The sequence below is a fragment of the Aspergillus udagawae genome (genome assembly GCF_001078395.1).
Source record: "Aspergillus udagawae IFM 46973 DNA, scaffold_2, whole genome shotgun sequence".
Taxonomy (NCBI): Eukaryota; Fungi; Ascomycota; class Eurotiomycetes; order Eurotiales; family Aspergillaceae; genus Aspergillus; species Aspergillus udagawae.
The window spans coordinates 105,611-133,028 of NW_025091265.1; the positions used below are offsets into that span (position 1 = coordinate 105,611).

Sequence of the window (27,418 nt, forward strand, 5' to 3'; positions counted from 1 at the left end):
TCTGGTTTATTCCGCCAAAGAACGTTTATCACCCCTGCCTGAACTCTACCGCAGAATTTTATACGCTCTGTACGCCCCCGCAGCGTGCTCAGGCGCGTGGTGGGGAAGATCCATTAGAAGGAAACGGAATCCCACCAATTCTCCTATCGCATTATGTATTTTCGACCTCATATCATGCTATAGACCTTATCAGGGGACGAGTCCGTATCGATTGGGGAACCTCGACCAGATCCTTGCCCCAGATTGGTGGAGAAACGATCAACATGCGGGGAAGTCGAGAGGATCTACATGGATTCAGCTATTCAGCCTGAATGTTTTCAGCATTGAGAACGGAGAAGAGTCCGATATTTCTCTAAGACCCAATCGAGGGAAAACATGGCTCTGGCTGTGCATTCTTTTCCTTTTTGATTGCTGCAGTCCAATGTTTCTCTCCCTGGGTTGGCCTTCCCTTGGGCAGCTGGGACGACGACTTTCTTTCACGCGTATCTATGGAACACCTGGCAGGGGTGGCATGAGTGTGCTTGTAACTGCTCAGGGTCATTCTGCTGACCACGCAGGATTTGACCAGACTGTTGATATTTCTTTCATAGGGGCTAGCAATGATGCGATTGAGGAACCATCTGTACCAGATGCAGAGCATGCTGATAATACTCAGGCAGAGGAAGCAGGTCGTCTCAGTCCCCGTAGGGATTAGAATAAGAAATATTGTACATTAATCCGTAGAACGCTCAGCTCGCGTTCGTATTTACAGGCAAACACTCTATATCCAGCCTCAGATAATCTCTGTTCCCTTGAATGAGATATGCAGAGTAAGTCTGGCCAGAAAACAATTACCCTGCCCGGGCTCAGCCAGGGCTGCGCGGTCAACAAATGCACATGGCAGAGGTGATGGGTTCTGGTCAAGTCGAAAAGAATGTCATGCAATTATGCAATTGTTTTGTACATCATTTACATATTTCTGCGCTTTGGGAAAGAAAGGTGTCTTCGCCAGGGGAGTCGTATCTGAACAAATCTTATGTACGTCAGCCAAACTGGATCATGTGTCAATCATAACGGGGCCTTTTCCTAACCATCTGGTGGCGAGACAAAGCTTTCCTGGGACGCCTCTTCGATAGGCAGATCAATGACAGCAGTGCCAGGGAGTTCGGTTGCGCCAATATTGGCCTCTTTCGTAGGTTCTTCAGAAGGTTCTGTGGACGCGCATTGATCTAGAACGTCAGACTTATCCTCATCCCCGACTTTTCCATCATCTTGTTCGGGGTTCCAATCGTCTTCTTCGAAATGGGGGTCCGCCAACCGCTTAAAGGCAACTTCCCCCGTGTTGATCTTCTGAAAGACATCATCACGCGCGACACGATGACCGGAAGGCAAGGCTCTGCTCGAAGCCAAGACGCTGCCGCCAAGTGCCGACATATAATCTCGTTTCACAAATGACAGAATTTCCTTGGTTTTCGACAGCATCTTGTCCTCAACCGCCTTGACCATCTCTTCAAATGCTCGTTTGACCGTGTCCGCACTGTCACGGAACATAGTCCAGCGAGCCTGTTCCACATGGGCCACCATGGCTGCTTTCATTCGCATGAAACTTCCAGTACCTACGAAGACAATTAGTGTCAAACCAAGCCTGGGTTTGGAGTGGTCATACCGCGTTCTACAACACAGGTTTCGTAGGCAGGTTCGAGAGCAGTAGCAATTACAGGCTGAAACATGCGGTTGATTTCCTTTGCCTGGGCCACCGTTGTCGCCAGATTCTCGTTACAAACATCTTTGAGAAGCGCCTGGTAGTTGCGTAGCTGATGAGATAACAAATGAAGACTCGCTACTGGACCATTCTGGCTAGCTTCTCGCTCAATGTCGTCGTGGAAAGATTTCAGTAACCGTCCAGCATCAGATGCAGCACCCTGCAGAAGAGAGTTGATGCGCCGCGAGAATGTCTTCTCCCAGCCTGAGGCGATGGCCTTGATGATAGGTTCAATCAGCTCGGCGTTCCAGTCGTGATGCCCTTGAGCGTTTGAATACAGCCCATTACGGCGGCATATAGCCTTGTACGTGGACCAGTAATAACCTCCAGCGGTGCGGTCGCTACGGTCAACTGGCGCGCCCCATCGAAGGACAGTCTTGTTTGCTTCAACTGCGGCCGGCGTGAGGGCGTTCTCTGGTCGCATGTTAGTGGGTCAGAACTGGTTGGTGACGATCCAGATAGGCTACTTACGACAGGCGTCGAATACGTTGTCGTCGAACTCTTCTCGTATCTGCTGATGGACGCTTCGGACGTGCTTTTCCAACACCTATTCCGTCACATCATTGTCAGCAACCTGTAAACAGCATGGTTGAACCGTTACAATAAGAATGAAATGGGATGGATCAAAGAGAAGAGAGCCATACAGAGAATCTTGATAAGAACCGTTCGCACTTACACTCTCGAGCTTCTGTATTTTGTTCTGCACCATGGTATTCTGCCTGGTCTTCTGGCCATCAGTGAGATGGCTGCCATCTCCGGCTGGAGAGGACCACAAGCGCAGAGAGTTCAAAAGTTGACTGAGACTGTTCAGAAATCTTCGCGAGTTGGCTTCTCGGCTCACTTCCGTAAGTTTCTTGCAGTGAGCCTGAAGTTGAGGAACCTCGGTCTCTTCAACAGACTGGAACCCAGGTACATCGGCTTCTTTTCGCAGACGTCCTCGCAGCTTCTGGTAGCCCCGGGACGAAACACAGAATACTGGAAGAGATTTCGCGACTTGATCATAATCGCGTGCATCGACATCAGGATTGAAGTTGGCAGCGTCCTCTTCTTCCGCGAGTTCCTGGTCAAGCTCTTTGACTCCGGCGGCGAAATCCTGCTGAATCGCACCTCGGGAATATTCGTTACGGCCGGAGATAGCTATCGCCCTCATCTCAGCTTCAATCTTCGCGTCAGCTTCGTCAATGTCTGAAATTCTTTTCCGAAGTTCCTTGATCTGAGACTCGAGGTCTTGTTTCTGGCGACGGTTTTCCTTCTTCGTCATCTTCAGTTCCGAAATCTTCCCAGCGATTTGTTCTTTAGTGAGGGGAACACGAGACTCTTCAGGCTGATCCTCCTCGTCGTCCGCCTCGTCGTCGGAATCGTTGCTGTCTTGATCACTATCGACATAGTCACTATCAGCGTCCCCGTTTGGAGTCCGAGCCTTCTTTCGCCTCCCAGGTTTCTCATTGCTCGAGCGTCGTTTTCGTTTCTTGGAGATTGAATCTTCACGGGGAGCGAAAACAGTCTTCCCATCCTCAATGTCATCTTTTAAGGCCTCCCAGACTTCGAGGACTTCGTCCACCTCATCGGCGGAAGCTGTACATGCGGCTTTGGTTTCTTTCAATTCCTCCAGCCGCTGCTTGAGTACTCGCCTTTCCTTGGCAAGTTCGTCGGACTTAGCCCAGTGTACGCCCATCTGCTCCTCGAGTCCTAATGACTCTTGACACTCGATGAGGCTGATGTCGTCAGTTTTGCTACAAATGAAGGTGACGGTATTGAAGCCACCATCCATCTTCAGCTGTCGCTTGAAAGAGTCACCAAGCAGCGATTTGGCGGCTTTGTCATCGACTGCTCGAGTGATCGGAGCCACGATCCATAGACCCGTACACTGTTTCATGTAGCCCTCGGCAACAGCAGAGCGGGCAGCATTTGAATCGTGAACACCTGGCAAATCGACAATGACGGCGCCGGTCGATAGTGCCTCAGCTTTCACGTAAAGACGGACAACCTTGATCAACGGCCAAAATTCCAAATCTCTAGCAGGCTTCTTATCTTTGTCCTTCTCGGCGGTTGTCTTCTCCTTGCTATCGACGAAGAATTGGAGCTTCTTGTAGAAGCGAAGAGAATCAGACTCGGCAATTTCTCGCTTGCTGCCCAGCACATTTTGAACATTGGGATGCCTCATCAGCTGCTCGACTGAGCTATTCTGCAACATCTCTCTCGTGAATTTAGGGTATACAGCCTTGATTTTGGCGTATGCGACGCCCGCCTCGCTTTCCTCATTGGACGCGTCGCGAGACACGTTGCCACTGCCATCGAACAGATCGTGAAAAAGGACCTTGAGTTCCTTCTCCCAGTCTTCCCCTGTGATGAACTCAATTTCGGCCTGATAAGGATCATCGCTGGTGTTGTAGGAGATCTCGGTAACCACCGCCGTGCATGCGCGCATACAATTTGTCGGCACCAGTCTCTCCTCATCAAGCATGGCATTGATGATGGATGACTTTCCAGCCCCCGTGTTACCGACAACACCTACAATCGTCTTGGGTTGCACAGCCTGGCTTTGGACTTTCTCTATAGCCTGGAGCCACTGGGATGCATCTTCAACCGCCACGCGACCGAGCGGCTCTTTCAAATCTTCAAGTAACTTCACTCCTTGTTGCACGGCAGCCTCGAGGAGCTCAGGAGCGCTATCAGCAAACAGGTTCTGTAGGGAGAGCTGCTGGAGAACCTTGGGCTCAGGACGATCTGATGTCGCACTGGCTTTGACTGGAGTGATCTGGAACAACGGATTTTCTGTCAAAGTATTTTGAGTGAGCCCAGAGGAGGAAGCAGTTGTAGACAAATACAGCATGGTCTGAGGAGGTGTGTGTCGTAGCACTCTTCCTAGTTCGATCCAGATGTTTTGGTCACATTTTTTCTTTCTGTCCCAGTTTTGCTTCATCATTTTAAACGCTAGATCTGAATCAAGATGCTTCTCATACACATCGAAATCGTCTTTGAACGAGAAAAAATACTGGTAGAACCCAGCGTTGAGACTTGTAAACTCATGCAGTTCCGCCAACAATTGAGAAGTCGGTGCACTATGGGCGCGAGTAAACAAGAGGGCTCGTTTTTTATACCGTTCGCGGGCGTCTGAAGGCAGAATATTCCACTCTTGAACGAACTCACACCGATGGTGTTCTGTAACCATCAGCAAGTTGCGTTGGACCTGAGTTATGAAATGGTAGCTCCCTCACCGATCGATGACCCCGCTTCTACACAGCTAGGGAGTATCTCTGTGAGGCGCTCATGAATAAAACCACGCATGGCACACTCTGTGACGTAATCCTGAGAGCCTGCGGGCAGGGTATTATGTCCTTGAGTGTCCTCTTTCGACCCAAGGAGACGTGTAGGCGACTCCAAATTGCTCATACCAGTCGCGTTGGGCTGTTTGGGCGAGGGCACTCGATTTTCGTTATTGAAGGACCAGACTTGAGGCTCACGCTTAATCCTCGTATCCGACGTCACCGATCCTCCGTTCGCCGGGGCCAGATTGGAAAGGGGCTCAAGGGGATCCCGTCGCGCTGGGCTTGTACGAGAACCCAGGTCTGAATCCTTGATCGCTTCGATAGCAATGACACGGTCGCCAAAGGTGTCCAGTTCCGCAATAGTGTTCATCGAGGCCACGATAATGCCATTGTGCCGGAACACGATTGGTTCATTGTGGGAAGCTCGTAACAGGTATTGTTTTCTGATATCTTCGAATTTGGTATGCTGCAGTCGATCGGAAGGCACGTCAGCATCTGGTCGGCTATAACTGAGAGATCTTGTGGATCACTCACGCCACGACATTTGATCCACAGGACATCTGTCTCGTAGTCGGCATTGTCGGGGGTCTTGTGGTCATGGAGGACACCAACCCAGAAGACGTTGGGATTCGATAGTTCGTCTGGTGTCTTGGATTTGACGTTGCGATGAAAGGCGCTGCCATGGTTCAATGCCTGGTTAGGTGGGCACCACGGCGGAAAATGATCGGTGCGACACTCACATTGTATTGGCCTTCATGGCCCTGAATGGCGGGAAGGATAGCATCTACTTATCAAAACGATGAACAGAACTGTACGCAGTTGAGAGCATACTCATACTAAGGCAGCAGAGAGTACAGGAGAGAGTATTGATAGATTGATTGCATGAAGAGTGAGGTGACAATTATCTACATACATGCGTGCGCTTTCTTTGAGGCCATCCAACAAAAAGCAAAAAGGTCTCGCTGTCGCGTCGACGCGTTGAGGTGTATTGCCTAATCGGGTTAGCGGATCTGGTTGCTGGATTAACGTCTATACATCACGTGCAAATAGCCTCTGATGTTATTCAGAATGAACGTGAGTAAGTCTTGCCTCAAGGAACTGACACTGAGAATTGGTTTTTGTTTCACTAACGAGTGTCAAGTGGGTAAGATATCAAGTCAATAAGGCAGCCAAAAACTCAGGCCCTCATATCATATGATCTTTCGCCAGTCGCAAACCAAAATATATTTCTGGCGGCTGCTATGGCTAAATGAGTCTGTCATGTACAGTTCTTCTCTGGTTGTTCTGCACTTCTCTTCGAGATAGGACGTATTCGTCTTATGATCGATTGTGATATGACGAGAGTACCTGGTTTGATAACTTGAGAAAATCCAGAATCATTCAGGACAATGAATTATAGTCGTAAGTTTGAGCGGACCGAGTCGCCGAGTCAGTAGATTGGAGAATCTGGTGGAAGAATCTCGCCCTTTGATTCGGATATGAGCCGCTGAGACAGAGATTGGCAGGACACTAATGCCTAATGCCGAAACAGCCCTCCAAAGCTACCCAGGCCTCGCTTGTGACCCTCAATTCAGGCGAATATGCCAGGGAGACACAGATTAGCCTATTTTCCCCACACAAGCTCCAGTGATTTACGTCACTTTTCAGGTGAAACGCAGGCTGTTTCTTCAGCGTTGCAGAATCAAAACAATTCGGCAGAACAGGGCATTTCTCCGCAGTACCTATTGCTCGGAACTGGAACATGACCAATCCTACGGCTGTCCCGGAATATTTACCCTATAGATGCAAGTGCTTCATTGTGTCTAGCCAACTCGGTTGCAGGGGTGCGGTTATAAGCATTCTGGACATATCGTGCGCTCTTTTGCTCCACGGCTAAAATCACTGTCGACCCCAGGTTTTGGGAAGTCTTTTGAGCCAAATCGTCTTTGGAAGCAGTTGATTCCAACCCTCTTTCTCGGGGCAAAGGAACAGGCTCTAAATAGGAGGTCGGACGACAGGATAGACAAGTGGCATTGTATATTCGCATAACGTGAGGGCTCGTCTGGGAGGGACCGGGTCTATAAAAGAGATCATTAGGACCAACGTTGGAATCCCAGAAGCTTGGCATACAGATTCCACAAGCTCTCCCAGATTCGACTATCTGCCTGTTTCTCAATATCCTTGTCAAGAATGTTGTTCACAGCAGTGACTCTCGCTCTTTTGGGCCAAGCTTTGGCTGGCCCGGTCGAACTTGAAGAACGCCAGAGCAGCTGTCCCAATATCCATGTCTTTGGTGCTCGTGAAACCACCGCACCCGCGGGCTATGGTTCCTCCTCTACAGTTGTCAATCTGATCCTCAACGCCTACCCAGGATCTACCTCCGAGGCAATCAACTACCCTGCTTGTGGAGGCCAGTCTTCCTGCGGCGGAGTCAGCTATGGCAATTCGGTGGTTGCCGGAATCAACGCTGTTGCGAGCGCCGTGAACTCGTTCAACCAGAGATGTCCAAACACTCAACTGGTCCTTGTCGGATACTCTCAGGTATCGTATCTTCTCATATTGAAATATCCAAACCCGTCTAATCCTGTGGCAGGGCGGTCAAATCATGGATAACGCCCTCTGCGGAGGTGGAGACCCAAATCAAGGCTACTCCAACACGGCCGTCCCGCTGTCCGCATCCGCCGTCAACATGATCAAAGCGGCTATCTTCATGGGCGATCCTCGCTTCATCGCGGGTTTGCCGTACGAAGTCGGCACCTGCAGAGCGGGTGGCGTAAGCAAGATCTTCCTTGAGTTGTGATGTTGAATCTAACCACTCCCGGCCGTCTAGTTTGACCCTCGTCCTGCTGGCTTTAGCTGCCCATCTGCAAGCAAGATTCAGTCGTACTGCGATGCTGCCGATCCATACTGTTGCAACGGAAACGATGCCAACACCCATCAAGGCTACGGAACCGAATACGGACAGGCAGCTCTTACCTTTGTCAAGAGCAAGCTGAGCTCGAGCGGCTCGGGAGGGGGTTCGGGAGGTGGCTCTGGTGGCTCTGGAGGGTCTGGCGGCTCCGGTGGAACCGTTGCCCATTACGGTCAGTGTGGAGGTCAAGGGTGGACTGGCGCCACCTCTTGCCAAAGTCCCTATACCTGCACGGTGATCAGCCAGTGGTACTCTCAGTGCCTGTGAGCTTGACCGACCGAGCGTGGTGATGTATCACAACTCATGATATTTGAAGGATATGGCTGCCTGGATAATCTTAGGAGATATCGTTCGTCCTCTATTTGCTTCTTTGCGCGGTATGACTTTTTCCCAGGACCGAACATTCCGCAGAGGACAAATATGAATCATGTACAAAGCAGACAAATCCAAGGACAGATATCGAACCAAGTAATATCAATTGATACCCTCGATGTCTGATGCGTATACCGGTACAGCGAAGGAGGTGTCTATTGACATCGGCCTTGACTGGAAATTGATAGTTCCGATTTCCACAAGATACGACAATAAGCGGTGGCTTTCGTATATCTTGCTGTCGGCGAGTTTCCGACCAAAACCCATAAGACTGATAGGCAGAAATGGCATTTTGTTACGCTTTTCGGGTGCCGAGGAGAGCAAAGGGGGAAATTATACCCGCTGTGGTTGGGTGATAATGCATGGCATGCGTCTGGATTTGGTTGGATTTCCCGCAACTTTAATCATGGATTTCCGTGAATCTCGGCCAATCCATCCATTCTTTTACCTTCTGGGATTTGAAAAAGTCTGCGTATCCGTGGAATGATTCGTCAAACCGTTACAGAATCTCCACAATCGTGGGCCACTGAAATGCCGGGATTTGCGGGAAACTTGGCCAAAGAAGGACAAAGACATTGACTGATCAAGTGGCTGGGTCGTCCGGGGTAGAAGTCTGGGGTAGGATGGCCTCTCTAGTCCTGCAACTGCCCAATGGCTTAACTTTTTTGCTTCACGTCAAAACACTCCAGCCGAAAAAGCCATCAAGGAACTGACAGGTTCTGCCGACCACATGGCGCTTGGTCCTGGAGTGGAATTTGCGTCCGCCCCAGTTACGTCCAGAGGTTTCATGCTTGAGCCAAATTACATCACCACTGAAGGTACCGGCCTCTGTCTCGTCGTTTTCATTAACCGATTGTCGCTATATATATTTCCCAGATAGAAGGGACTGGAGCGAGCAACCTTTCCGTCTTCAGGCATCCTCATCTGTTTAGGTCGATTAGCTTCTTCTGCACTCCACTTGCCATCTCCACCTCTTAATCATGGTCCATGACCTCGAGGCTAGCAAGCCCTCCCTGGATGGGAAAGAGTTCCCATCCGCGGAACATGTCGAAGGAGATGCCGTCGGTGTCGTTCATGCCTTAGACCCTCGCCAACTCGAATCCCTGCCTTATGGTCCCAGCGGATTCAAGGGCATCTTTGGCTCCAAGTATGTTTTTGGCGCAGCATTCCTGGCCTCCATGGGCGGGTTCTCCATGGGATACGACATGGGGGTCATCTCCATCATCAATTCGATGGACAAGTTCCACGCGGTGTATCCGCGGGCCGCAAGTGCCTTTGGCAAGGGATTCATGACGGGGATGTTGCTGCTGGGTGCATTTGTCGGCTGTATCTTCATGCCATATCTGGCGGATCGGATCTCTCGCAAATGGGCCATTACGGCTATGGTCATCGTCTTCAACCTCGGAGCCATTCTTCAGACGGCCGCCACCAACTACGACATGCTGGTCGCGGGTCGCTTCATCGGAGGCATTGGGGTTGGTACATTAGCAATGGTATACGTTCCACTCCATCGGCAGCAGTGTTTCCACCAAGATTAATGGGTGAAAATCATAGGGTGCACCGCTCTATATCTCGGAAGTCTCTCCACCACACATGCGAGGCACGCTTCTCGTCCTCGAATCCATCTCCATCACCCTGGGGGTCGTCATTGCATTTTACATCACTTACGGCACCAGACACATGGCCACCGAAGCCTGTTTCCGACTGCCCTTTGGTCTGCAAATGGTGACCGCAACCATACTCGGCGCCGGCATTCATTTCTTCCCGTACTCTCCTCGGTGGCTTGCCTTGGTCAACCGCCAGGATGGCTGCATGTCTAGTCTGTGTAAATTGAGAGGTCTCCCCAGCAGTGATGAAAGAATCCAATTGGAATATCAGCAAATTATGACCGAGATCAATTTCCAAAAAGCTGTCCTGGCCAAAAAGCACCCTGGTGCATCCGGCATCAAGCTTGAAGTTCTCTCCTGGATGGATCTCTTCACCCGGAAAATGTGGAGACGAACTGCTGTCGGCATGGGTGTCGCTTTCTTCCAGCAGTTCTCGGGCATCAACGCTTTCATCTACTACGCGCCAACACTGTTCGAATCTCTCGGCCAGACCGCAGAGACATCCCTCATTCTCTCCGGTGTCTTCAACGTTCTCCAACTCATCGCAGCCATTGTCTGTTTCCTCGTCATCGAAAAGGTAGGCCGGCGCCCTCTCGCTATCTTCGGTGGCTTTGGCACTGCGGTGGCCTATATCATCATCGCGGTCCTTTCTGGCCTTTACTCAACCGCCTGGGCTTCGCACACGGCCGCCGGCTGGGGCTGCGTTGCTATGGCGTTCATCTTTATCCTCGTCTACGGAGTCACCTATTCGCCACTAGGTTGGGCCCTCCCATCGGAGGTTTTCTCGACCACGTCTCGATCAAAAGGTGTCGCTCTGGCCACATGCACCATCTGGCTGTCAGATTTCATTGTTGGCATTGTCACCCCTTCCATGCTGGCTGACATTGGCTACCGAACCTACATCTTCTTTGCAGTCATGTGCTTCCTGGCAGGTGTCTGGGCGTTTTTCTTGGTTCCTGAAACGGGTGGGAAGACCCTTGAAGAGATTGACGAGTTATTCGGTGATTCCAGTGCGAGGGAAGAGTGGGCACTTGCTCAGGAAGCAATTATGGCTGGAAGTACCAAATAGGTAGGTTGTGGTTTGGGTTATGTTTAATTAACACTGCGTTGTGCTATTAGCAAATAGTATATGGTTAGGCAGTTAGGTGTAGTTTTTTGCTATAGCATGAACGAAATAAATAGTACATTTTCTGGACTTTGTCCATGCAGATACACCTAACCATGGACCAACACAACTCACTATGCTCAATAGCTGTAGTTGGTTACCTGGAATAACGATTATTTAGTACTAGGGGACATTTGCTTCTGATGCATAATTAAAACATATAGATTTTGAATAAATTCAGTATGAACTACAGTAGTTCAGTCTCTATTTCCGTCGCTAGAGACCAGCTTCATATAGTTCTTCTTTACTTATGAACTTCATCCCTCTCTCAATCTGGCTTCGCATTTCTTGCCTCCTGCTGCTCGACTCTTTATTGTCGAACAGATTTATATGTCATTCTCTGCCGTCATTCAACGGACATATACCGGAACGAAAGTATGAGCAGCGGTTGTGAGTAGGACCAGGCCACGATGGATTTCGCAGGTGGAATGAGCTCAAGGCTCTTGCTTCGGGACAATATGCATCATTGCTAGCGTATGTTCAGTCTATTAAACACTCTTGGGCAAGCTCCAGGAGCTCTCACCTGTCTTGATTGAAGAGAATACTGATGTTGATCGCTTTTGCTGATCGGGCTGGCAGAGCGTCCTGTCACTAGTCATCGAGGCTGTCTCGTTTTGCAAAAGAGATGCCTTCTCCCGCTCCTTTTCCTGTCTCTGTTTATATACCATCTGCACTTGGTCATCGTCTGAGATGCTGCGAAAATTAGGAAATCCTAAAGGCATGGTGCGATGATGCAAAAGTCAACAATCAGAAGGCTGAAATTAAGATCTGCCAGCCTTTTAAAGAGAAGGACCTGGACCACAAGACTATCTGATATTTAGAACTACTTTGTCCATGATATTTCCAAGCTACTATATAGTACAGCGAGAACAGGCGTGCTTGTTGACGTAAGCTCGGCTCTAACTTAGTCTTGTCCCCGTCATTATGAGTCAAAGCGGTCTTACAAGGTCGGGCAAATAGAAACGCATCATTAAGGCAATCATATTGCGTTGCCTGATATTATGCCTGGTTTATATCATATCCTTGGGAATCAAAGGGTCAAGTTCCTGAAGGTTGATGACAAATCGATGACTTTAAATAATCCAGTGGTAGAGGCTATAGACCGCGCAAGCAAATGGTGCACAGTGCTCGTATAAAAAAACCTTCAGATGACTCACATAAGAGTTCTAGACAACGAGGATGACGCAGAGATGAAATTTTACTGAGCAAAGATGAGGACAGAGTTCTCGAGGTCCTTGTTGGATGGTTAACAAGCTTCTCTCCACAATAAGCAGCCCAGTCTTATCATTAGGTCCACAAAGCTTGAATTTGATTGACATTTAATAGTTCAGGTGCGAACTGGAACTAGACGCTTCGCTCTGGCCCTTTTTAGTCGCCCATGGCAGATGCCGTGCTACATGCCTCATTCTCTTCCATCAGCCCTAGTTTGGCCGGTCTTGTATGCGCGACAACCGACGGAGACCACATGCTTGACTTGTTGTCAACCAGAATATGCCTATCATTTCTAGTATGCTAGGAATTGTCGTTTAGATACCTTTTGGGCGTAGTGAATTTGATGGCTGACCCTTTTTTACTACTTGAACTGATTAAACTATTCTACCTGATTACCTATGAGCGCTAATAAGGCAACATACACCAGACCTAAAGCCCTTATTCCATGGCAGCTTGCAGTAGCATTGAGTATATGATTATTAAGGTGTCTACAGGGTGAGCGAGAGAGAATACCAGCAGATATTCATATGCAATCTACGAAACATTTCAATGTATGATGTATGAAATTGTTGTCACTATGGGTAAGTATCGTGGTGAAGAAGCAATTCAATGTCTAGAAGAAGAAAGGAAAAAATATAAATTCTCCTCCCCAAGGCTGTGATCCTTGACTTTAATATGTCCAGCGTGTCCATACAAATTCTAGCTTGCACATAGGCGGTCAAACATCTCCTCCCTCACATTCTCCATGGCTGCGTCATCTGAGATCCAACTAAGCTGCACTCCAAGACATATTACAGGAGTTTACAAGTGCCAGACCCAAAAATAACCAAGACGTTGGGGCATCATTGCTTGGATGGATTTCAAGATTGTCGAAAACAGCAGCTAAAAACTGCTCAGACACCGGTTCCAGCAAGAATAGCGATCGGAGAGCTATGGGCCAGGGTATTGACTCTCATGGTTTCCTAAGTCAGAGCTTCTAGCCTTGCTTGCTGGTCGACTGTGCGGTTCTGCATAGGGTTGATCCCTTGCTGCGGAAAGGCACAGCTGTACCTTCTGAGGCAATTCCGATGACACGTCTACCCAAGATGGGTTACTAGTCTAGGAAATCCGAGACGATGAGATAAAGCAGCTCAGTGGAGATCTGGGCTCTTTCTTGTGCTGTAAGTCAATTGCATTAGGGCTCTCCATACTGTACTGCAGTGAGAGTACCTATATGTCTCATCAGACTTCAGGTTATTGTGTGCTGGCCCTGTTGCATTAGCTGGGGACTTTGCATGGATTTGAACTGAAAATAACTTGTGTTTTAGCGGTGCAACAGCTTTGAGCTCTCTTTTTTCTCGAGCTTTAATCTCCTTTGTCCATAAAATCTTCACTGAGAGTGGGGTACCTATTTTGTGTCGTCTTGTGTCCCTCGGGTGTTTCTTTGAATTCTATTGGTTGAGTGGGCCGCAGGGAACAATTCTGGAAGGAACGCAGCCAATCGTAATAAAACCCAAGACAGGAACAGCCCACAGTCTGCACCAATCACATTGATTTGATCTCTCACGATCTGGATCCGACAAGAAAACTTTGAATTCCCGTCTGACCGCAATTTTTGAGATGGGGATGCAGCTGCAGATCGCTATACGAGGTCAAAGAGCTCTCCACTCTTGATTGTCGGCTAGTCTCCGCGGCGCCTGAACTCATTTGAAGAGAATTCATGTGAGTGATTCATACTGGACTCAGAAGCGCAAGAACTTGATAGATACACACTTCGGCTGCTATCCGCTGCATGCAAAGCTCCCGTGTTACACCCCTTCAGCCACCCTGCTGCGCACCATGACATGATTGATTAGTAATCCATGCCGCTTCCCAGGTGCCCGGTGTCGGGGAGAACGGAAGAAAGGATTTTCGTTCCAGTCTAGAAGGGACTCAGAAAGAGAGAAGGACAACAAAAGTACCGTAATGTCGGTCTAGACACGTTTCTCTTTAATTAAACAGCGGATGTACTACTCGATACTACCTTAATTTAGGCCCTTTTCCGGAGGTCAAATGACCTCAACTTACCATCCTAACTAATATCGAGAGTAGCTGAACCGGGCGGATCGAGACCTCGTAAAACCAACTATTTTTAGATTAAGCATCAAATAATCAGGAGACAGCGAGAAGGCCAGATAACAAGTTATCGCCTCCGCAGCTTTGGTCTGAAAGTGTTAGGTAAAAGAAAAAGGGGCATAGGAAGTTCCTCGGGACTCGGAATTGCTTCAAAGGGGCAATATCGACTTGGCTCTCCTTAGCGATATTAAATCACTGAGCGGTGTACGGGGATAGCCAGTCTTAGCAAGAAAACTTGTCAGGTCAGCTGAGACACTAAACAACAGCTAACTGATAGCAGTTCATCAAGACAACGAATGACAACTCATCCCGGTGGATAATGGATTCCCATCAGGGGCAAACGGGCAGAACGCCATTGCTTCCTGCGGGTCAGTTGCTTCGGCTTGTGGGTATCGACCCAATTATTGTTGGATTTGGTCGAGGGAACGGATCGCCAACCGAAAACTTTTCGAATTTTCCATGTGTGCGTGCGTGACCACCGAGTCCAGATGGCTCCATATTGTATGATAGTAATAAAAATGTCAATCCGCGGTGGCCGGTGATATTTATCCATTCCACCTTGTTTCGAGAGTAGAGATAGATCACTCATTCCCCCGTCAAACTCTCAACCCAGCCTCAGTTGCATCTCCACTTGATACTCTCCCCCGTGGATACGCGGGGAACTCAGTCTAGTAGTCATCATGGCCTACGACTGCTACTGTGCCATCTGCGGTGTCGGCTTTTGTGGAATGCTCATCGAAACTCCATCAGAAACAGCAGCCGAGCGTCGAAGAAGGTGGATTGAAAAGAGATCCCAGGCCCTCCAAGCGGGCCAGTCTATCGACCAGGTCCCCCAGGAGGGAGAAGAGCCCGTTCGCAGCTACGACCCCAAGATTGTTGGCTGGGAGAACGTAGCATGGCTTTATAAGGCCTACTGTCTCGGATTTAACCCTCAGGCCGCCTCGGGGAAGGGGAAGTGAGTGCCTGATGATCGCCTTTTGCATCGATTGAGGCAGAATATCTGACTATTATTAGGACATTTGTCTCCGGACCAGGTTATTATGCCGACGTTGTATGCTTCTCCAGTCAAGGTTATATCGACAATTCAGCAGGCTTACAGATCATTGCAGGGAGAGATCGCCATCAAGTCTGGAACTGACGCTGTACCGGGCCAAGATCGGAACGTTTATACCTGGTTTGACCACCCTATCCATCGAACTGGAAAGGGCCCATTCTAATGTGATGCAGCTATGGCTCCGGGACCGACGACACCCCCGGACCAGTCATCCCCTTCCACGGATGCTGCTTTGAGATCCTCACTCGCGTCCTTACCGGCTCCACCGATAGCTCAGCGATCGACACGAAAATACTGTACAATGTTATGACAGAGCTGTCCAACGAATCCTCCTCCGCTCTGCGACTGAACTATGGCGACGACATTCGGCGGGCGCAAGGCCGGTACTGGGAGTGCATCCCCGGCGCAGAGGCAAGAAGCCACGACCAAGTCGCATCCTTCTCATACTGACCAGTTGCAGTACTGCGCGACTCATCCAACCGAGACATCTGGCTTGGATGATTTCCTCAAAACCAACCTGGCGACGGACGGCAAATTCAAAAAGTCATTCTCACAATTCGATCTCAAGGGCCGCTCGCCTGCCAGCCCCTTCGGCAAGCTCCCACTCGAACTCGTGTATCAGATCTGCTCATACTTGCCCGGTGATTCGCTCAAGGCATTGACTCAGGCGTCACTGAGCATTCAGGTTGTCACCCAGGACAACTGGTTCTGGAAGCGATTTATCCAGTGGGATATGCCATGGTTCTGGGAATTTTACACCTCGCAGAACCCCAGGGATTTGCCGGCCGACGTCAACTACAAGCGCTTGTATCTGTGGCTCGACAAGATGACTGCTGCTCGGTATGGCATGGACGACCTGGGGCTCATTGGAGTTGCGAACCGTCGACGCATCTGGGGCGTATGTGAAGAACTGGCCAGTCAGTACCACAAGGCTGTGGCAGCAGCGTGAGAGAATGCCTCGGCAACCTTGACATTTCGAAACCAACAATATGACGGATAAGGCCGGTCGGCTGCATCTCTGTCGCTCATCTCACACGAAGCAAAACCGACCCCTCTCCATCCGATATCCTCTCGGAATCATGGCAGGAGAGGGAATGAGAGCACCTGTGCTTGGAAGATTTCAAGGATCGCTATTTCCAATCAGAACGAGATCATTCAACCAGGACAAAGCAAAGTTGCGGTCGCGATAGTGCAGGAAATATCCGATGCCGGAGCGAAGCCAAAAACCATCATTTATAGTCGATCATCATTCTTTGAAGCCGCGGAGGATGGCCTTGATGAGGAATCGAATTGGTCGGATTGAAGTGAGACAGCTTCTCCACGATAATTCGCATTCCCCGATGCGAATCACACAGGACGAGCTCTCCCTGCTTGGTTGCGTCACTCGCTTGGACTATACGATAACCAACTCTACAATTGCCCGAGTGGTGGGATTATCGAGAGAGAGAAAACATTGACTCATGGAGGCAATGCAAGGGCGCAAGCGGGCCGAAATATATCGTCCTAGACTATAACGGAGGAACATAGATCTGGTGGAATTATGGATAGACGGAAAAGATAGACTTATTTCTGTATTAATTTATAATAAAGAATATATTCCTTAGACTTTTGTGATGCAATTGCGATATTATGAAGCTCGGAGTTTGTAATATGTGAACTGTGTCTATGGACTACAGATCTCATACAGTGTTCTATGAAATACCTGGCGGTCTCTGGTTAAAGTCTCTTCACGACAGAATGAGCCTCCCATCTGTCCCGAAACGTCTAGACTCATCAATCGCAAGAGACAACATTAGCCTCCAAGCTTGTCCCAATGCTATAGACTACTAAAATATTAGTTACTGGTACATCTAGCTGCGGAGTCAGCGCTAGGACGGAGTGAGACATGTGATGACGTGGGATGGTTGCCTGCGAGTTATGGACTGCTGTCTTCCGTGTCTTTGTCTATAAAAGGCCACAGGATGTGACTCAAGCATCAATATGAGCCAGCAGTAGATCGAATCAGAAACAAGACAACATTTGTGCATCATGGCTGTCATCCAAAGAGTCGCTATTTTCGGTGTAAGACCGACTGTTAAGCGTTCAATATGACGAGAAACACCCCTACTGACCTCCCTACCGGCCTCTGGCAACTTTGGCACCCCTATCACAGCAGCCCTACGACGTGCGGGCTTCACAGTAACGATCATCACCCGGACCGAATCGAAGGCGACGTTCCCTTCCGACCTTCCAGTTATCAGAACGACTTACTCCCTGGAGAACCTCACATCAGCCCTAGCGGGACAGGATGCAGCCGTCTGCGTGGTGGGTCCCGGCGGTATCGGGGCACAAGTCACCATGATCGACGCCGCCGAGGCTGCGGGCGTGAAGCGCTTCATCCTGGATGATTTTGGCTGGGGTGACAATCCCAAGTCTTTGCCCGAGTTCAACGACATTCATGCGCATCGTCGTGCGGGATGGGATCACGCAAAGGCGAAGGCAGAGAGCAATCCCAGTTTTACATACACGGGAATCAGCACTGGGAATCCAATTGACTGGGTGAGTGATTGCAATTCATGTCATACTCTCGCCTCCGACTCATCAGCTCTCAAGGCATTGAAACGCTTCCCCCCGATGGGCTTCGATGTAGCGCACTTCTCGGCCATCATCTATGACTCTGGCACCGAACGGTTCACCGGAACCACCCTCGAGGGTATCGGACAGTCGGTGGTCGGCATCTTGCAGCATACGGACGAGACATCCAACCGCTTTGTCAAGGTGCAGTCCATCATAACCTGTCAAAACGAGCTGTTGGAAGCCTTCCAGTCTGTGACGGGGAAACAGTGGGAAGTAAAACGAGGGTCCACCCACACACTCATGGAGAACGGGAAACGCAAATTCCAGGAGGGTGCTAGTGGCTGGATTCTGGACTTGGCGGTGGCACAATTATTCGACGAAGGCCAATCTCGTTGTCTTCTCGCTCAGTCGCGAGAGGAATCAGATGCGGATTTACTGGGAATTGTACAGGAGAGTCCGGAGCAAGTCGCGGCCAAGGCTCTGGCTTAGAAGTGGTGTACTTGAAAAGTGGAATCCGGGTTGAAAGCGCAATCACTACGTTCATTAGCTTAGTAGCCGCGAATCGAGTCCTATGTTGAGACAAGTTCTCGTCGCTGAACATGTTTGTGTTGCAACTGTCCCTTCTAATGTCACTGCTCACACTGGTATTGCATGGGCCTGGGAGGTCACCTAAGCATTTCTAAGGTTAACAATCGTGGATATCTTCTGAGAGTTGATAGTATTTATCTTGATCAATCACCGGCCTACGGTTGTAGTTGCCGTGCTAAGAGACGCATTACGCCTGGGCAAATATACGGGCACCTACCCACCAAAAGATGATTCGCCTTTGTCATCCACGAGGTCAGAACTTGCGTTGCGATTTGATATTCGTCCAGTACTGCCTGGTTGATAATAGAACGTCAGCAGACACCAGAACATGCCTTAAGGGAGAATATCTTTCATAAATCCCGACTACTTAACTCCCGTAGACATTCAAGTGTAGACATTCTTACTCCCTGAATCACATTGCAAACCAGCATCGAACATGACTACTTTTCGCTTGAACATCGACTACTGTTTAGTTTCCAGAATGCCTTCTTCCACTTTATAGCATTGACTTGTCAAATCTTTTCTCTGATGGAGCCCATGAGTGACTGTACAANACTTTATAGCATTGACTTGTCAAATCTTTTCTCTGATGGAGCCCATGAGTGACTGTACAAGAGTGAACCCATATCAACCAGACCCTAATATTGCCGGAGCAGGCGTGCGTTTCGCAGGCGTTTTTGACAAGACATATACTAAAGGTTTCTAGGTAATCAGCGGATTTATATTGACCGGAACATTGACCTTTATCGCCTCGTATGCCGTTCTTTACCTTCGAAGGCGCGGCTCATACCCTATAGCGTCCACGATCCACCAACAGCAATGCGGGAAACACAGAAGACTGAAGCACTCGAACGAATTCTGGATACGCGTCTTGACTGCTTTTGTGCTTCAGCTGAGTGACCAGCAACTGGTGACCGGACTCTTGCTGCTGGTGTGCGGCTATGCTCAGTACTGGGGATCGTCCGTTCATCACGGCGCCAACAATCTATGGACAGTGACCGATGTGGTCTGCTGCTCCAGCTTCACGCATGCAGCCACGCTGCTCTCTCTCTGTCCTTACTTCCAGCGCCACCGAAAGCTTGCTACGCTTCGTGTAGTGATTATGTATATCATTTACGGCTTGTGGCTGGTCGTCGCGGTGCGCATCCTATCGCTTGATAAACCAAAGGATTCCCAGAAGCTGCCCTCCTTGGCCAGCAGGTTCTGGCATGCAGCGACGGTGATCGAGGCCATTGGCATTATGTGGATATACCTGTTCACATATCTGCCGGTCTTTCTTTCTGAGCAGGCAATGGAGGTCAGAACGATTGTCAGCCGTGTGTCCCTCTCAACCCAGGATATCGCCTTCATCCGGGAATGGTTAGCTCTGGTGAAGCCTTTGTCGCACAGCGCTGCTTCGGGCTCTATATGGCATCGGTACAACCCGTATGCAATAGCGAAGCGGTGTCTTTTCAAAATGGCGGTAGCTTTCAGCGAAAGGTATGTGGAGACAGATTCCAAACTGACAAGAAGGATAATATCATTGATTGCGGAGTTGATCTTTCCGTGGAGCACGGCCGGTGTCTGGCTGGCACTGTTGTGGGCTTTCAGCTTAGGTGCTCTGATTTACAGTCTACTCCAAAACGGCCTCACATCATCCTGGGATTTTGGTCAATTACTGCCTGTCTTCATGATCCTGCTGCCATTCGTCAGCTTGGTCACTTCTATAATTGGGGATGAGAGCGCTCCGGTGTATTCTGACGGGTTGACTTGATGTTCCCGCGTCTGAATCTGGCTGATAGCAGAATGAGTACTCATAAAATAAGCAGGTGTGAAGAGAAGGATGAATGTACAGCAACTCGTCTTGTTTAATTTGTCTTACTGTCCTGTGACGATATGTGCGCAATCCTAGTGCAAGCGTATAATACTCAAGGAACCTGACCGCGTCAGCATCGAGACTATCTCCACTGAAATGGTAAAATAGATCGTATGAGCTCAAAGGTAAAAGTTTGCTATTGGTTCCTATCCCTATTCAATGATATATTGACTACATTTGAGACAGCGCGAACGACGGATCTCCAGCTTTAATACCCATGGCATATATTCGAACCATATCGGACTCCGGACCACGTTCACACGTGCCAATAATCGGCATAAAACCCTGCAAGGAGGCGTTACAAGCACTGTGAGTAGTACGAATTCGAAAACTTGCAAGTGCCAGAAGAGCAGCAAGTAGGGCCAGACCAGCCGATTCCACCGCACTGGCCGTACAAAGCAGAGCACTATCACAGTCAGAAGAGACAAAGCCACAGCCGTGTGGGTGAGGACTTACACTGCCGGAGCCACCAGTAGAGGAGCTGCCGCCCGAGGAAGTGGTGGAGGAGCTGCCGCCGTTGCCCCCTGAAGAGGAACCACCAGACGAGACGGTGATGGTGGAGGTACCGCTGCTCTGGTATCCCTCAGTGGAGACGATCTGATAGTTGTGGGTACCCAGGTTCATTCCCAGGCTAGCCCAGGCCTTGAAGTGATTCGCGGTGGTGACCGTGCCACTGGACCGCTTGTTTTGGCGGATGGACCAGTACTGGTTGAAGGTGGCCGTGCCGATGATCGAAGGCTGGTTGACCTGTTGGTGCTCGTAGATGTCGTAGGTGGATCCGTCGCTAGTGACGGTGCCCTTGTGCGTCATGCCCGAGCCAGGATTGTAGCTGCCGTAGTTCTCGAGGATGTAGTATTCGACCAGGGGGCTGGTAGTCCATCCATACACGGAGAGGTAGGCATTTCCGGAGGGATTAAAGGAGCCAGAAAAGGTAATGTCACTAGTAAGGAAGTTAGTACTTTCCCCGAGACTTTTTACCGGTCTCCGGCGTTACCTACTGGTCACTGCCAGGATTCCAGCCCTTTCCGCAGGTAAAGTCACCACCGTTCTGGTTCGCCCAGCTCACGCTATATGCGCCACCAGCGCCGTTGGTGTATTGCACTGATCCGGCACCGTTGGTCCAGAAGGAATAGTAGTAGCCGTTGTTAGTGCCTGTCTGGCTGGACGTGATGGTCTGACGTTCCGCCAAGTTGACGGACGTGTCACCTGGAAGAGCATATGCGCCGGCGATAGCGGCGAGACCAAAGCTAAGCGAGGAAAAGGAGATCATTTTGAGACTTGATTTCAGGGCTCTAATAAATATAGTTGATGGTTGTCAAAGTGGTTTCCCAGGAGGGGACGGGTCTTCCTTATATGTTTTTTTCGGCTAAATTTACATATTTGCGAATAGCCTAGCTGAATGAGCACTCCATCCTAGGAAGTAAGCTTTGCTTGAATGATCTTTGCTTCTCGGCAATCATGCTTTCCCCAGACTTTCCCAGCGGCTAAAAGCTTAGCGGTTGGTTCCCCTCTGCTGCAGAACTAGCCCAACTTCGGCAGTTAACAATCTTCACGGAATCAGGCCCGACAAGGCGATACTTTTACCGACAGGCTAAAATGATGATCTTCTGACAAAACGTGAGAAGAACCTAGAAGAAGAGATGGCCTCAAGGCTGGTCACAGACTTACAATCTAGGATTGATGAGATGAGCAGCAACCCAGACTAAGGCTACTTTTATCAGCTAAGAGTCAATGGATACTTTTTCTGATGGATCCACTTGACCCTCTAATAATTCCGCTTTTCAGAAAAGGTACTGAGGTAGAGAAAAGAATGCTTCTTTGATGAAACACGTTGGCTCCAAGAAAATGCCCAGGCTCGGCTGCCGAAGCTTAGTTCTTACCACTAACTACAGTCTATTGATCCAAGAATATTCTGTTCGTAATGGTACTCATAGACGATGTTTCATAATTATTATTGTCAATGTTATTATGAGTCTACTAATTTTACCGGAAATATGAAGGAGATAATGGCGCTGGTGGCTTGTATAATAGCCAGGGCGAGAGAGGGGATGATACGTGTCCCTCGACTTTGATCGTTGTCCCCGATTAGTTGAGGATTATGGCTACGCTACGGAGTACCGAGTCAATGTTAATCATTTTTAAAATTTTAATAGCCAGTGTCAGAGAGTGAAACCCACTATTAAAGCATTTCCGGGGGTGGATTTTTGCCAGACGTTTCATGAACCACTAGTGGCATAAGACCGAGTCAGAAAACCACACCAGTTGGCCGCACAGTGATAATAATAGCAGAAACGTAGATATTCGGGCAGTTTGATATATGATTAAGTAGACGATTCGTACTTTCTCAAATCCATGCCTTTACTTCTCTATCTTCATTTCCAGCATCTCGGCTTCTAAGCCCCAAAAATAAGCACCCCATCCATGCATACAGTCGTCAGCAAGGTTCTCACCCTTAGTCTCTTTGTGCCAGATTTAGATAAGATAGGGTACTAATGTTTCCGGAGAGCTGTTTGCAGTAATCCAGCCGGCGTTCAAATCTGACGACTCATGGCAGATATCTACTTATTCCGCTCTGCTAGCGGATGAGTTTCTTCGTCCTTCTGACGGACAATGAGGTGAAACAGGCCAAATGTAAGTGCATTGACGGCCGCATACACAGCTTTGACCAGAACATGTTGGTCATTGCGGACTTCCTCCTCTTCGATTTCGGTCGTGCCATCCGCCGCCAAATAAACCGTGTGGTGTCTGGGCAGATAGCGACCTGGATTGAACACATTCCATAGGAAAGAGTTGACGAGCATGAGCGATGCCTCAAAGACATAGAAGAACCACTCATATCGCAAAAGGGGGCTGAGAGTTCCGAGTTCTTCTGGATCACCAAGATCCACCGACGTGTTGCCGACGTGTTCCACCAGGCGGTAGATGCAGCGGACCAGAATCAAAGCCATGCTGATATTTAGCGTAATAAGGAGAATCGGAAGAGACCTGCGACGAATCTTTGCTTTTGCGCACCGCCATTGGAAGGAGCCCGCTATTGAAACGAATGCAAGTACCACGCACAGCTGAAGCGCGAGTGCGACAAGGATCAAAGCTTTCCCAAACCCCTGCTGGCTGCCGGTGGGGTCGGCGTTGAAAGCTACCCCTAAAGCATTCAATGCCTCCACAAGCGCCATTAGAGCACCGAAAATGGCTAGAACTTTGCCGGGGGGAAGGGGTGCGAGATTTGGGACGTAGTAGAACATGCGGCCGAGAACGTGGTAGTTGGCGAGTTCGAGCAGCGGACTATAGAGTCAGACAAATTCAGTCAGCACCAAACCAGGATTGATCTAGACATTAACTCACGGGCATATATAAATAAAAACCTGGCTGAGTATATATATGAGGAGATTTTGTGAGCTGTATGCGTTGTATATATAGTGCCCGCGGGCTCCATATGCCCGCATTGCATATCCAACTGTAAACAGTACTGCACACAGTGGGTGCAGCCCGATCATTCTAATGCATTTGTAGCGGCTAGGGTAAGAGTCAGCAGGTCTGGTTAGACGGAGTAATATCACAAGCGCTCGGGGCACGTACAGACATTGCCAAATATGGCCAACGGCTGAGATAGCAAAGGCGATTGTGAAGAAAATTGGGGCTCCCTGATTAGGAGCATGGATGTAAAGACTTCCCGGAACTAGGGCTGGTCAGTACTCTGGATTGCTATCACATACATTAAATAGTGGAGAATCTCGACCAAACCCTACCGACTTGCCCGCTTGCCATCATGTATGGGACTTTGAATGAACGGCAAATTTTCAATAAAAGCCGAATAAGATTCTTCTCTTGTTATTTATTTGACACTGGACCATGCCGGCTTATATGGCTATCACAAGTTGCTCTCCAAAATGCATCATGGTCAAGAGACGCTTTACCGAATTAGGAAAATAGAGACGCCAAGACGCTAAATGCAAGCGCTGACGATCGTTCCGAGGCGGTTGCCAACTCAGGACTTACAACAACTGTTGATGTGACTGGCGCTCATCTGATTGCACTACTCTCTCGTGCTTGCTACGGGTAGAAAATCATGGTAACCGGTCCCCGGACTGAAGTCTTTTATCATTCCCTCGCTTGATCGTCTCCGATCAGGTGTATAGACAATGGAGGATCGAAAGCGCCACTGTTGGGAATGTCTCCGACAGTCTCTAGTTTGTGATTTCACCCGTCCCGAATGTAAGCGGTGTTCTACCTCCGGGATCGTCTGTCCCGGATATAATGATACAGAGCCTTTGAGGTTAAAGTGGCTTGCCCCTGGAAGGGTAAAATCTCGAAATCGAAAGCAGGCGAGCAATCGGACAGAGAACCTGGCGAGGGCCACGGCAGAGCTCTCCGTTGTTCCCCGTTTCGAGCCCATTACTGACGCCCCAGTTTTGGCCCAGGCAGCCGAATACTGCAAGTAAAAGCCATATGTAGCGCCATAATTAGAAAAAGACTAACCCCGGGACAGTTAACGCCTGTATATTCCCCGACTTGCTCCCCATCAATGACCTTGGACCCCACAATGGCGTTTACAGGATCTCATCCACGCTTCTTCAGCGAGGGGCTGCGCACCCTGAATACTTACGACTTGGTATCGTCTGTATGACCGTCAGTCATCGAATGAACCAAACGAGGAATGACCCTGCGTCTAATTCTCTGGCGGTCGCCTTTTACCGGTATCGGGGGCTTGTCCTTCAGTCTCTCAGGAGCGATATTAACGAAGGACAGAAGCGTACCGGCGATGTCGTCCTTGCCGGAATAATCACGCTTCTACTCATTGATGTGAGTCGATTTTCAGTATGAGAGCCATCCACCGATGCTGAACCGTGTTTTGCCTCGCTAGGCTCAGCAAGGTGCCTCTCCTCATTGGCAATGCCACATCGAGGGTCTCCAGAGCCTAATCAAGCTGCGCGGCGGCATCCGTTCACTGGCCAGGTCGGCCAGCTTAGCGCCACTACTCCATTGCTTTGTGTTGTACGTTACTGTGCATAAACTGTTTGGTTTGGGGTAGCATTCAACTGACTGCCACACAGCGTTGCAGTTATTGGGAACTCTTCATCGCCCGCTTCGCACTTGGCAACAACTACTTTGCGCCTTGAGGAAACTGACTTCATACTAGAGGAGTTTGGCAATGGACTTTTTGACTTCCAGATGTGTCCCAAGCCCCTGTTCGCCGAGATTATCAGGATCAATCATCTTCGTGCGCGAGCCTGGAAACAAGGCCCCGCAGGACTAGAGCATCTCGCCCAACAGGCATACGGAGTCCTTAGCCGTGTCAATATTTTCTCCCCTGAGCAATGGGCTGATTCCAAACCGTTGTCAAAAGAGGACTGGAGAATTGTGGCAGAATCGTACCAGGCCGCCGTGTCATTATACTGCGTCCTCTCGCTGCAGAGCCTGTCGGTTCTGCCTCTGACCCCCTTACTGAGAGCCAGTTGTACCACCCATGGACAGCTTCTGCAGAAGCTGCTCAAAGAGGCCCAATCATCCCCAAGAATAAAAAGGTTCACGCTTTGGCCGTTGGTCGTGCTCGGGGTGCAAGCTGTGAATGGTGGCGCAGTGATGCGAGCTTTTGTTCGAGAACACTTGCCAGAGATGAGTCGCCACATTGGCTCATATGTCCCGCTGACGGTAAAAGCCGTCCTGGAGAAATTCTGGGCTTCAGGCGAGACTCGTTGGGATGCTTGCTTCGACAAACCCTACCCCGTCGTGACGCAAATCGCGGTGGACCTCAGCCGGTTGAACCAGTAGCGCAGCTCGGTTGGTACGTCATCACGGTACTGACTATCTTCTTGCCCGGTTTAGCTGGATAGAAGTATTTGGTGCTGTAAGCTGGGCAGGGCTCTTCATCAACAAGGTCGTGCTGAGGAATTTTGGAGGCGGACAGAGCCGGAGGGATTTTGGGCCGGTTTGACGCGACGGAAAATCATTCTCTTCGCCAAACGGCTTATTGACCATGCTCCGATCTGTATGAGTCGCAGGCATAAACATAGCGATGTCACCTCGGCTTTCATGTCAGATTTGTCCTCGGAGGAGTGCTGGACGTCCACGGCCGTCAAAGCTTGGGCTTTCGGTCATACTCATTATAACTGTCATTTCACGGATGAGAGAGGCAAGGTCATTTTGGCCAACCAGAAGGGCTATCTGATGTTTCCCCGAAAGTCTTTTGATGAAGGAAAGGTATTTCAGCTTGGCTACTGATACCATCCGAGCAATTGAGATATGGAATGTACACAGGTGTATGTGCATCTAGATTCTGGCAGGTGTACTTCAGCCACCTCGCTTTCGTGGATAGAAGGGCCAAACTCCCTATACAACGAACAATCTGACATTGGGAGAAACTCGATAGTGGTTGGTGATACCACGAGGGATGTTCGAACTAAATATGTCGTACCTTCCGTGACGTTGAGCACGCATCAACAACCCACTGTCAATAGCTACTAAACGAGATAAATAGGGCCAGTGCAGGAGACATCATCTGAAAAAGACCCACCAAGGGCCTGAGCCGGACGAGTCTTTATTGTAGCATGATCATCTCGTCCGTATTCCGTACACAAATTACCAAACACAAATGTGGCAATTGCCTGCTTTGTCAATGACAATAACTCAGCTTCTTTCAACAACGGTCGCTTAGCTCAGTTGGTTAGAGCGTGGTGCTAATAACGCCAAGGTCGCGAGTTCGACCCTCGTAGTGACCATTTTTTGATCTTCATTTTTGTGACTCACCTGGAGAAGGCTAGTGTCGGTTGCAATTTTATGGACCTTACCTTGTTTATTGTACATCAGAATATTGCCCATGGAGATGGAAGACGAAAGAGTGAATGTTGTCCGTAACTAGATCTAAATCGCTGGCAGTGTACGCGATTGCCGTGGTATGCCGGCTCAGGACTCGGTGGGGTCAATGGGGTTGCTCGACAATGAGGCTCCACAGGTGCCGGCGATATGGATCATTTACAGATCTACTGAGACTATGTGCGGCATGAATATAGATATACAG

The 27,418-nt window shown here is 49.4% G+C and overlaps 8 protein-coding genes and 1 non-coding gene across 9 annotated transcripts; 6 read left to right on the forward strand and 3 right to left on the reverse strand.

Annotated features, from left to right (window-relative positions):
• Positions 1 to 1,065: 1,065 nt before the first annotated feature.
• Positions 1,066 to 5,767, reverse strand: Aud_002348 (uncharacterized protein; the record flags this gene model as incomplete). Its single annotated transcript, XM_043287320.1, has 7 exons — positions 1,066 to 1,595; positions 1,646 to 2,155; positions 2,213 to 2,288; positions 2,418 to 4,903; positions 4,960 to 5,476; positions 5,545 to 5,686; positions 5,751 to 5,767. The coding sequence occupies 7 exons, from the start codon at positions 5,765 to 5,767 to the stop codon at positions 1,066 to 1,068; spliced, it is 4,278 nt and encodes a 1,425-aa protein (XP_043143255.1).
• Positions 5,768 to 7,179: 1,412 nt separating this feature from the next.
• Positions 7,180 to 8,167, forward strand: Aud_002349 (putative acetyl xylan esterase (Axe1); the record flags this gene model as incomplete). The annotated part of the gene is made up of 3 exons (XM_043287321.1): positions 7,180 to 7,530; positions 7,583 to 7,762; positions 7,820 to 8,167. The coding sequence occupies 3 exons, from the start codon at positions 7,180 to 7,182 to the stop codon at positions 8,165 to 8,167; spliced, it is 879 nt and encodes a 292-aa protein (XP_043143256.1).
• A 1,085-nt stretch (positions 8,168 to 9,252) lies between these two features.
• Positions 9,253 to 10,948, forward strand: Aud_002350 (sugar porter family MFS transporter; the record flags this gene model as incomplete). Its single annotated transcript, XM_043287322.1, has 2 exons — positions 9,253 to 9,765; positions 9,827 to 10,948. 2 exons carry the CDS (start codon positions 9,253 to 9,255, stop codon positions 10,946 to 10,948), a joined length of 1,635 nt encoding a protein of 544 aa, XP_043143257.1.
• A 4,082-nt stretch (positions 10,949 to 15,030) lies between these two features.
• On the forward strand, positions 15,031 to 16,353 carry Aud_002351 (F-box protein; the record flags this gene model as incomplete). Its single annotated transcript, XM_043287323.1, has 5 exons — positions 15,031 to 15,305; positions 15,365 to 15,401; positions 15,460 to 15,524; positions 15,578 to 15,833; positions 15,865 to 16,353. 5 exons carry the CDS (start codon positions 15,031 to 15,033, stop codon positions 16,351 to 16,353), a joined length of 1,122 nt encoding a protein of 373 aa, XP_043143258.1.
• Positions 16,354 to 17,432: 1,079 nt separating this feature from the next.
• Positions 17,433 to 18,449, forward strand: Aud_002352 (aromatic alcohol reductase; the record flags this gene model as incomplete). Its single annotated transcript, XM_043287324.1, has 3 exons — positions 17,433 to 17,463; positions 17,557 to 17,942; positions 17,997 to 18,449. The coding sequence occupies 3 exons, from the start codon at positions 17,433 to 17,435 to the stop codon at positions 18,447 to 18,449; spliced, it is 870 nt and encodes a 289-aa protein (XP_043143259.1).
• Positions 18,450 to 19,661: 1,212 nt separating this feature from the next.
• On the reverse strand, positions 19,662 to 21,673 carry Aud_002353 (uncharacterized protein; the record flags this gene model as incomplete). Its single annotated transcript, XM_043287325.1, has 4 exons — positions 19,662 to 20,121; positions 20,706 to 20,809; positions 20,860 to 21,343; positions 21,402 to 21,673. 4 exons carry the CDS (start codon positions 21,671 to 21,673, stop codon positions 19,662 to 19,664), a joined length of 1,320 nt encoding a protein of 439 aa, XP_043143260.1.
• A 1,288-nt stretch (positions 21,674 to 22,961) lies between these two features.
• On the reverse strand, positions 22,962 to 24,058 carry Aud_002354 (putative RTA1 domain protein; the record flags this gene model as incomplete). Its single annotated transcript, XM_043287326.1, has 2 exons — positions 22,962 to 23,685; positions 23,961 to 24,058. 2 exons carry the CDS (start codon positions 24,056 to 24,058, stop codon positions 22,962 to 22,964), a joined length of 822 nt encoding a protein of 273 aa, XP_043143261.1.
• Positions 24,059 to 25,023: 965 nt separating this feature from the next.
• Positions 25,024 to 26,172, forward strand: Aud_002355 (uncharacterized protein; the record flags this gene model as incomplete). Its single annotated transcript, XM_043287327.1, has 3 exons — positions 25,024 to 25,203; positions 25,265 to 25,395; positions 25,455 to 26,172. 3 exons carry the CDS (start codon positions 25,024 to 25,026, stop codon positions 26,170 to 26,172), a joined length of 1,029 nt encoding a protein of 342 aa, XP_043143262.1.
• An 873-nt stretch (positions 26,173 to 27,045) lies between these two features.
• On the forward strand, positions 27,046 to 27,119 carry Aud_002356. The gene has a single exon. It is a non-coding gene; the product is annotated as a tRNA-Ile (tRNA).
• The last annotated feature ends 299 nt before the right edge of the window (positions 27,120 to 27,418 follow it).